The sequence below is a fragment of the Sitodiplosis mosellana genome, unplaced genomic scaffold (assembly GCF_009176505.1).
Source record: "Sitodiplosis mosellana isolate CC-2019 unplaced genomic scaffold, AAFC_SMos_1.0 Smas_scaffold_17, whole genome shotgun sequence".
In the NCBI taxonomy this organism is placed as follows: domain Eukaryota; kingdom Metazoa; phylum Arthropoda; class Insecta; order Diptera; family Cecidomyiidae; genus Sitodiplosis; species Sitodiplosis mosellana.
Window position 1 is genome coordinate 584400 of NW_022595259.1, and position 10787 is coordinate 595186.

The 10787-nt window shown below is 36.1% G+C and overlaps 1 protein-coding gene and 1 pseudogene across 1 annotated transcript; one reads left to right on the forward strand and one right to left on the reverse strand.

Annotated features, from left to right (window-relative positions):
- Window positions 1-2894: 2894 nt before the first annotated feature.
- LOC129568197 (histone RNA hairpin-binding protein-like) lies at window positions 2895-4918 on the reverse strand (annotated as a pseudogene).
- Window positions 4919-6068: 1150 nt separating this feature from the next.
- Window positions 6069-6971, forward strand: LOC129568138 (leucine-rich repeats and immunoglobulin-like domains protein 1). Its single transcript, XM_055445707.1, has one exon. The coding sequence runs from the start codon at window positions 6069-6071 to the stop codon at window positions 6969-6971; it is 903 nt and encodes a 300-aa protein (XP_055301682.1).
- The last annotated feature ends 3816 nt before the right edge of the window (window positions 6972-10787 follow it).

A 10787-nucleotide genomic window follows, 5' to 3' on the forward strand; every position in this document is an offset into this window, starting at 1 on the left:
TTAGAGCATTCATTGCTGAATATTTTCCATTTACAGCGCACTTTGTTATTAATAGGTGTCACAAAAATGTCTCAAAATATGCCTATAACATCCTTAAGACTTTTCCAACGATGTGCGAGATGTGCAGATCGCATCTCCCATTGAGAATGTCCCAAAAAAATTCCCAAATTGTGACATTTAAATTCTTATTTTATTTAGACATTCTGGTTGGATATATGGGTGTCACAAAAATGTCAAGAAAAAATTGTGACATTTTCTATTTTTGTTTTATTTGTATAATTTGTGACATTTTGTGATGTCACAAAAATGTCCCAAAAATATGCCTATGTCACCTGCCATCCCAAGACCTTTCCAATGATGTGCGGCATGCTCAGGTCGGAATCAATCTCTTTTATATATATATAGATATCTGGGAACATTCACAGAAAGGGCACCCTTGTGTCGAAGATTTCTTTGAGTTAACCCTTTGACGACCAAAACTGAACGGCTGGGAATTTTGCAATTCTGATTGCAGATTCGTGCTCAGCGACCCCAAAAATATTAACAAAAGTGTTATCAAAAATTAATTTTTTTAATTGCAAATATGAAAAAAATGATGGGACATATGTGTCCCATTGGTCGGTAAAGGTAACTATTTACCTTTATTTTTCTATAAAAAAAACATGTCTCCCATAAGAACTACGTGTAAAATCTTTTCCATTTTTTAAATTTATAAAATCGTTTTAAACCAAAAATGGTTTGAATCATGCTTTGTTGTGCCCATTTAATTACGAATTTAACGATCTTTTTGTAAATTTGTGTGTTTCAAAATTCGCGAAAAGTGGTTGAAATACAGGGAAATCAGTTGTAATTATTTACCTTTACCGACCAATGGGACACATATGTCCCATCACGCCAAAAGCAATAAAAATTTGAAACAAAATTTTTTGTAGAAAAGCGATTATCCTTAGAAAGTAACAGACACTCCGTACAACATTTCCAATTTTCAGCTTTAAAAGTTGTACCCTTCAAATTATATAGGGTTTGGCGGAATTTGAAAAAAAAGTCAAGATTTTTCGACTTTGAAGTGTTCTGTTTGAGCACAGTGATGTAAAATATCCAATATTATGGTACTTTCTGATAGCTACATTCATTCTCTTTCAAAAGAAACCAATTTTATCGAAATCGGTCTAAAAATGTGGAAATTATTGACGAAAAACAAAATGGGACATATGTGTCCCAAAGGTCGTCAAAGGGTTAACGGCAAAATTGATTTCTGAAAATTGGCATATCGGCCTAAAATTCGACGACTTTTCAATCTATGATGAAAAAATGATACTTTAATAACGCATTTTCTTGAGATAATTCCCAATTTTCATCAATTTTTCATGGTTGAACCGGTATGGGTTAATTTTAACCCCTTCACTCAAACTTGTTCAGTATTTTTGGGTTGGTTGATCTAGTGGCCTCAATACCTTTCAAATAATCCAATATTAATGAAGCTGTGACCAAAAATGCCAACACAATAGCCTCATAATCGACTGTAATGAATTTGGGCCAAAAATGCGCCGGCGGCCAAAACTTCGGCATAGATGCCGAATTCGAAAAATTGCTTTCTACATTTTGGATAGGTCTTGACCGTAGCAATACTTGGTCAAAATATTGGCACACAATTTTGTTACACCCTATATTATTCTATTGCACCCTGTACTCAATTTGACATATTGCGAAAATTATCAAAAAAATCGCCAAAGCGAGCAACATAGCCCGAAAATAGAGTCAACACCCAATTTTAACCCATATACAAATTATATTTTTGATTTTCCCGTAAAAAAAACAATTGAGGGTAAAAAAAACTTCCTATCAACAAAACACTGGTGTCTTACCTTTTCAGTACAGAAGTAATCCTAATATGTCAAAGTTAACTTCGGCTATAGAAACTCGGTTTTTTAAAAAAAGCAATTCCTCATCATTTTTATGATTTGATCAGAAAGTATAATTCATTTCAAGCAAAAAGTTCTATGTAGACACCAATTTTGTATTTCCCGGAATATGTCTAATCCAGCAATTAAAATGACGATTTTACTCATATTTGGTGTATGACTTGGTAATGAATCGAAAGATGTGTCACAGATAATATATTTTGTGTAAGTTTAATATTTACAGTAATTTATACTGTTTTTTACCTAAATCAAATAAAAATATAATAAAATAAAATAAAATATTTATTTGCATAAATTGCGGATTTTTCGTGGCGATATTTGAACGAGAACAGCAAATCGAATAAATTACACATGTGTAATTAGGTTCGACATCAATTGAAATGTAACTGAAATTTCGTATCCATTTTTTTTTTGTTAAATTCTTTGAATAAATCGAATTTTCTTTCTGAAATTCAAAAGTTCTAATTGAACCACGTTTGTTTTTATTATACAATTATCTTTTTTTTATTTCAAGACCCCATATTCCATGAGTCATATTCAATCAAAAGGCTTAAAATGATCGGAAAATTATTCGTTCCAAACAATGAATTCGGTCGAATCAAAGTGATGAGCAATTTTTTTGCGAGTACCGTTTTACCATTGGCTTGGTTTGCCGGATTCAATGGAAAAGGCGAATGTCTATACACCACACAAAACCTATCCAATGCCTGCAGTTCAGCATTTTCCATCGACGACTATGACTGGAAATCCGGCCGATATTCAATATGGACCGAATCAACATGGAGCGAGATTAATATTCGCATTTTCCTCAAGCCGCCAGTGTGCCAAGAAGCATTCACGCTGGCCATCGGATTCGGTTTTATGCTCATATCATTCGTGCTGGTATTTATCGTCAATACCAAATCCGATATTCTATTCGGCGATCACAGATACAATTTTGTTGTTGTTGAATAAATCAAAAGATAAAGTGAATTTTTCATTTTTATAGGCTTTTAAGTGTATTTAAGATCGATTAAAATACAAAAAAAATTCTAAAAATAAATTAAAATTTTAATTACAAATTTAAATGGAAAATGAACATGTTCAATTCGATTTTTCTTTTTTAGTTGTTGTACGAGTTGAATTTGATTTTGTTTTTTTTTATTTTCAGCAAGGATTTGAGGCTGCAATATTTTATTCGCTTAATAAGTAAGTGGCTTTCTTTTTGCTGAGGTGGTATTGAACATTTTCTGCTTATTTAATTCACAAATCGTAGTTTTGAAACATTAAACTATTTACTTATTCTTTACATATGGAAATTTCTACGCAGAAATAAAATTGGAACATTTTGTTTCTATTTTCGGTGACAATTGAACACTTTTTCTCGTCAGTTGCTCCGGAATGGCTCATGTTGGACGGGTCGTAACAATGCAATTTTTTACGCCATAACTTCACCAAACCATCAAACGCACGACGACTGTACTTTAAATTCTTCTGCGGTGTCCACGGGTGCTCGGTCGTTCGCTTTTCTCTGCAATAGGGAAAAAGAAATACGAATTGAATTAATTTCATTACATAAAGAACAACAAGAATTGAATTACATTAAATCAAGCATATTTCCGTAGAAAAATGTTGAGTAAAATTTGGGATTCAATGAAAATAAATTGAATATGAGACACTATTTGATAAATAGCAAAAATATTTTCTAAATCGCAAAAAAAAATGCGCAAATGTAATTCAACAAATTGACGATTCGAACTGGTTATTTCATTCTTTTATTTAAAATTTGTATTATTTCTGCTAAAATTTGCTCGAAAATTCGAAATTTTCATGCACGAATGAGAATAATTTGGCGATTTTTTTTCTATTAGCGTAGATTGAGTCTTTTGGGCGATGCACTATTTTTTTGTTATGAAAATTAACGAAAATTGAACCAAAAATTGCGTTAATTTGTGGAAATTGTGCAATTAAATTGATATTATGGAATAAAAAAAATTCAATTCAAACCACTGAATTGGAAATTCATGCCAAAAAATCAAAATACTAGTCCAGATTGAAACAAAATATACAAATAAAAAAAGTTCACACATTTACCTTGGAACCTGTTTCACGTACACATCGTAGCGGATTGTGTTTTTGCCGTAGTCGATTTGCTTTTGTCTTCGGTTCAAAATGGATTCATCGGTTTTGAGTTCGCGGGCCCGTTTTCGACAGATCACGTTTGCGATCCTCCTTATCATCGGATGGTGAGCTAGTGGTACGCTTTGAATCGGATGAATTGGATGCCGAAGTGGGTGACAAGCAGCGTTTGAATGATGTTTTAATCTTTTCCTCTTTCACCAATCGCTCAAACTTGGCTTCGTTGGATGCTTCCAAAAATGCGACCAAAATCTCGCGATCACCACTGGTCGAATGCTCACTGCCGCTGGCATCTTTTGCCTCGGTAAACGAGCCATTGGCCGTATCACGGGTCGACGCGTCGACCGCCATACAACTATCACTCGTACGATTCTGTTCAATGAGAAGAAAAAACAATGCGTATTAACAGGATTGATAGCGGTAAAAAAAAATGTTGCCTTAATCAGTTGGATCCGATACTTTTTGAACCAAGATATTTTCAATAACAAATGTGGAAAATTATCACAAAATGAAAAAAGGAAAAAACGAATTGTTACGAAAAGCGTACAAAAAAATTGACAAGAAAACCAACAACAAAAACGTGTGTGTCGTGAGTGTGAGATTGAGAATGGTTGGTGTGACCGACGATATTACTTACTGTCATTGCTTCTTCGGCTTCTTCACACTCTTCGTACCACGATTTCTCGGCAAGGCTGCACACAGACTGCTCGAGTTCGCCTTCTTCAAGTGTTGCGTTCATGAATTTGTTTGCCATTGTGTGTCTCAATTTGCATACAAGTGCACGCTCGTCAATTGGATTTGTTGTTTCGCTCGTTTTTTAAACAAGTATTACACCTTTTTTCAATCGATTTTCAATGCAAACACAAAATTGTTGACTAAACTGAACAGCTGCACATCAAACAATGGAACAAGAAAATAAAACATCGGCTCTGCACAACATTTATTTTGATTTAAACAATGTGACAGTGACAGCTCTTTGGTGCGATTTCATACTCATCGTCTCCGTGTGGTTAGGTGGAGGTGAATTGTTGAATGCGGTGAATCGGCCACAATGTTGAATATAGAGAGTTAAATTTCTGGTTCAGTATACACATGCAAGACAAAAGGAATTTTTTCCAATTCTTTTTTAAAAATAAAATTGACTATTTGAATGAATATTTTCAAAAATAATTTTTTACGTAGGAAATATTTATTGTTTTAGCAAACATTGTTTTGCAAATGGAATAATGAGAATGGTTGAGTCGAGAGATGTAAATGAAAGGAAAGATGAAATGGCGCCTCCACATCAATGCTCAATGACGGTGAACTGGAATATTGTGTATGAAATTGACTGAGTTGAATGTGTTGAACCGCATTTGAATGCATCAACAATGGAAACGGTTCGCAAATTTTTACAATTTTTTCGTTGCGATGCTCAGATTTTCCCTTTATTTGAGGTCTTTATCCATGGAGCAATCAGAGTGCATTTAGCGTAATTCATTTAATTGAACGATGTTGGAATCTGAATTGAGGAGCTTTTAACTGGACTTGAACGCTATACAAACTTGGATAAAAGTGATTGAATAACGATTTGGTTTGTTTAATAAATCAAACAATTGAATCTGAACCCAGTAGTTGAACTCGAGTGAAATGAAAAAATGAATGTTACCACAGTCGTGCTGGTTTTAGTCCTCTACATTCAAGTGGCGGTTTCAGTCTTCACTTGGCCGAATTTCGCAGATTGCATCTTTCTGGATAGAAGCCGAGAAAAGATTGAGTTAATTTGTGACACTCACAACCACAGTGGTGAATACCCAAAGGACGATTGCTATGTGTTGCTCTACAAAATTGGTTCATGGAATCTCAGTAATACATCCAAAATAACGTCAATTCGATTGGGTCGTTGCCAAATGAAGTATTGGAACTACATTCGAGTTCCCAATCCAGAATACCCTCAACTTGTGTATGCCTTCAGAAATCTGGACGAAATCGATATATCATCCTTTGAGCTGGATCAAATTTCCTGCTATGCCACCAAAGTTCTTTGTAATGACTCTCAATGCCTCACACAACAACATAACTGAGCTCAATGAAAAAACCGCGATCAATTTGGTGTTATTACAAGACATCGACTTTTCATACAATCAAATCGAAACATTGACCGACCTGAGCAATATTTCATCGCAATTGGTGATAGTGAATTTTTCACACAACAAAATCCATTACGTCGAAGCAAATGCATTTCAAAAACTGAGCGAATTGAAATTATTGGACTTGAGCTATAATTTTATTCGAGTGATGCCGGATAATGTTTTTCGGAATAACACAAAATTGAAAGAGTTAAACTTGGAAAATAGCCAAATCAATCGACTCTGGTGCGTCGAATGCTTCCAAAATCTCATTCATCTCAATGTTGCCCACAATTTTATTGCACAAACCAGAGCATTGATCGAACAACTTGGAACAAAAGTTGAAGTTTTGGATTTAACCTCAAACTATTTGCCAGTGGCTCACTTCAGTTTGTTTGAGAAATGTCACAATTTACAAAGTCTCAATTTAAGCCAGACACATTTACGCGAAATTTATACGGATAGCCTGAGCACCGAATGGAATTTGCGCACTTTGGATCTCTCTAACAATTATCTGAAGGAAATTGACCTGAAATCACGTGGAACGTTTAAAAATGTAATATTTCTTTACTTGAATGGAAACAATTTGACAAGATTAAACGGAATGGACGTTGTAAATGTGCCAAAGCTTGAACTATTGAACATCAGCAATAACTCAATTCCATGCGAAGATTTGAAGGATTTTCTAAGAAGTAGACAGCATTACACGTTCGCCGGTGAACCACGGGATCAGAAAAATGGCCACTGCAGAGTCTGCCTAAATGAAGTGGAATTTGGCGGAAATATCATCCGAGATGCAGAAGATATTATTAATTTGAAATAAACGCAGACTCGTCAGATTTTTTTTCTTCATTATTTGCGATTGAGCTTTTACTGTATTCTTTCGATATATCTCATTTTATTTGTATTTTGTTTTCGTTTTAAGCTTTTTATTGAGCTTCAGAAAGAAATCAAAGTGTCTTCACTTCAAAGACAAAGAAAAAAAGCTAATTTTCCAATTGTTTCCCAATTGATTTGCTCATTACATGAGAAGTTGGCTATTGCATCAAGATCTATTCAAAATGACTATGCCTTTTTATGACAAAAATTGAACAATTGTAAAATATTCCTGGTTTTGTATCTCTTTGGTAAAAAAAATCCTAAATAGGCACGTGTACGAATTTTCTTGAGTTATCGTTGGCTTATGTGTTAAAACTTGGGCTAAAACTGATGTTCGATATTGATATTTGTAATTTGCATTAGCAACGAACCAAAATAAATCTGAACTAATAACTGAATGGACATTTGTTTTCATCTGTTTGTTTTCCTTAACCTTTTTTCACTTCAAAATGAAGTGTTATTGTTTGAACATTTTTTGCCTTGAGATTGGAAGTCATTCTCCAGTGGAGCTGCTCTTGAGCATCAAAGGATGGTTTCATCCAGGAACTTTCCGCACACATCTGAACATTCGACGACCCCAAATTCTATGGCGAAGAGGATGAGTGCATCAACATGTTTCATGGTGACAGTCACATGATCAAAGTAAAAGAATCGCAAGAATTCCTTGAATGCACCGGGCGAACCGTTGAACATTTTGACGTGGTTTGCTTCCTTCCATGGACCATTGAACTTTCCACTGAAAACACTGCTTGCGGCGGCCAATATGTTTTTGTGCGCTGGGACAAATTCCACTTCAGTGGCACTGCTTTCGAAAACAAATTGGAAGTCGGCTGTTTCATCGTTTGGATACATCTTTCGACCGATGTTCAAGTAAAGTGGGGTGAAATAACCATCGCTTGGCTCGTGGCGTGATGACATTCTGGCCATTTTTGGTGGATGAATCGCTTTGAGAGGAAACACAATCAATCGAACGATAAACAAGCCTTCAGCGGATGACGTTCCACACTTTGATGGAATGACGAACAAAATCACTTTGTTGATAGCTTCTTGGAAATTGAGGTTGAGTTGATGAGAGCGACGGTCTGAAATGGGAAAAGTCATCACTTTAAGCAATACACTTGGTTTTTTGTGATCTTTTTAGGCTGAATGAGACAAAATCTGGAAAAAAAAATTTATTGATCGTTAATTTTGTTATATTTTATGCTACGTTATGGCTTTCCCAGTTTCATTCCAAGAGCTAATTTTCTTAAGCTAACTCTAAATCCATTCTCAAAAGATCCTCATATGAAAAATTGTTCGTACGAAAAATGGCGTCTTCTCAAACACAAATACAATTTTGTGCGCAGCGAAAACTTCACTTTCGGTTCAACACTTACTCAGACATTCCGTTTGGCTGCATATTTAGCTGAGCTATTTTCAAATAGCTGGCTGTTTGGTACATTTGGAATTTGTGTCGTGTAGTTCATCCAAATTCATGAGGGATACCACGATTTTTCTGACTTTGTGACATGGGATCCATACAAATTCATGGATTCCATCATGAATTTGAATGAACTACACGTGACGAATCCAAATGTACCAAACAGCCAGCTATTTGAAAATAGCTCAGCTAAATATGCAGCCAAACGGAATGTCTGCACTTACTTCAAGAAATCAAGAGCTTTTTACAATTTTTCATCAATTTTGGGATATATTCCAAGTTTGAACAAAATAAAATTGTTGCTTAACGGAATTTTAAATGAGTTGTGTAATTTTTTCGAATCGAAACGCCGAGAGTCAAAGTCCAATGATGAAATTTTGTTGAATCACGCTCTGAAATGATACTGTCCCATTTGACATTTTGATTCGATGAATGCGTTTAATCGTCTCTGTATTCAATCTTTTTCGTTCAAAACATTGATTTGATCAACAAGCACTGAAATTGAAAAAATGCAGCACCATTGACAGTTGTTCAAGATTGACATATCTATGTTTGATTCACTGCTGAAAATGGACTATTGATTGAATTCGACGAATTCTTTGCTTGAGAAATTGAACATTTTTGTTTCTTCATTCAAGAAACGTTTCTTAAAAAATTGAATATGACGGAAATAAGAACAAAACAACTCTCTGAGTTCCATCACATGGAATGATACGTGTGACGGCATATTTTCACACGGAACTTCGTTCCCAGTGCGCCGAGCACTTGCTATATATAGAGCGAACGTATCCGAATTTTAGAAACCACACGTTATTACATGTAGCTAGTGCTCGGCGCACTGGGAACGAAGTTCCGTGTAAAAATATGCCGTCACACGTATCATTCCATGTGATGGAACTCACAGAGAACTATTATGATTGGTATTCGAATAACTCCCTTGAAATTTTCTATCAAAACTTGAAAACTGTTGCAATTATTGCCTTGTTTTCAAATTCATGATCTCCTTTTGGTTCTAATCTGATCAATGATACTGATGCTGATGCTGATGCTTAAAACTAAATAAATTAAGTCAAATCGCTTAAGTCGAATGCTAGTTCGATCGCAAACATATTTCAAGTTACTTCATGTCGGCTGCGAATTTCGGGTCGTGATTATGAATGTCGTTTGATGGTAAGCAAGCCATGGTCATTCCATCAATGTCCTTGGTGTAAGCATACGCACAACATCGTTCGCTCTTTTGGTTACGTCGAAGACACTGCCAACGTATGTAATCTTTGCTCTGTCGGCCCATTTGGTATCGATTCCCACCATGAGCCAAATTTTGTCCTCCTCTCGGCCCAGTTATGATGTTCGCTTCAACGTTGTAATCTAAGAACGAAAAAGTTTCGAATTTCACCATATTTGGTGTCCCATTTTCTGAACAAGATAAAATATTAATATGCACAATCTATACAAACCATTGTCGTCAAGCGGCACAGCGTTCATTCCAGTACCAAGACGTGCTCCAAACGTTCCTCCCATCGTCTTTTCCCCTTTCGGCTTTGCAGCTTTCACTTTGACTGCTCCCAGCTGGTCATCGACTTCGCAATCAGCATAACTCGCATCATTGCTTGCCCATGCGTTTTGACTCGATTGACCATGCTCATATTGACCGATGGTCAGATCTTCGACATACACGTTTTCTCCATAGGAAACTGTCGAATCCACCATATCTTCATCGTCTGAACCGTATTCGCATTGATTTTGTTTGTCGATGTCCCAATCTAACGAGTTGTCTTCGTTGTAGTCATCGAACTCTGCATCATTCTTTCGATTGATCGCACGTGAACCAACAGCACGTTTGTTTTTGTTTCGATCTTCGCTTCAAAGTCTCTGATGCAACTCGAACTTCATCGCATTCTTCATCATACTCTGGTGAAAAGCTCACGGCGCCCTCTTCTTCATCAAGGTTTTCACCCGTTTCGTCGTAGATCGGTGCCAATTGATCGAACTCTTCCTGACTCAATGAGATGTTCATGCTGTCTGGTGTATCGTCGACACTCTGCTTGATTGCATTCGGCTTGACGCGAGCATTCGTTTGCTTCAATCGTTGCAGAACACTGGTTGGTCGTGGTTGCTTCGAACTGCTCGAGCTTTGTTCACCATTTGAGCTGGCGCATTGACCTGCTTCTTTTGAGCAAATGGATTTATAGCTCGCTTCTGCGCCAGACGAGTGTTTGGACCCTTCTTTGGCTTTGCACCTGTGACCATCAGGTTGCATCGTCGCAATACCATTCGACCATTGTCACTGTCGTTTCCTGCGTCGTAGATTGAACCTTCTGAGTCGTTGTCATCGACAAA

What these genes read in the sequence shown, in the direction of transcription:
- LOC129568138 (XM_055445707.1), top strand. Translation starts at nt 6,069, where the DNA reads ATGACTCTCAATGCCTCACACAACAACATAACTGAGCTCAATGAAAAA.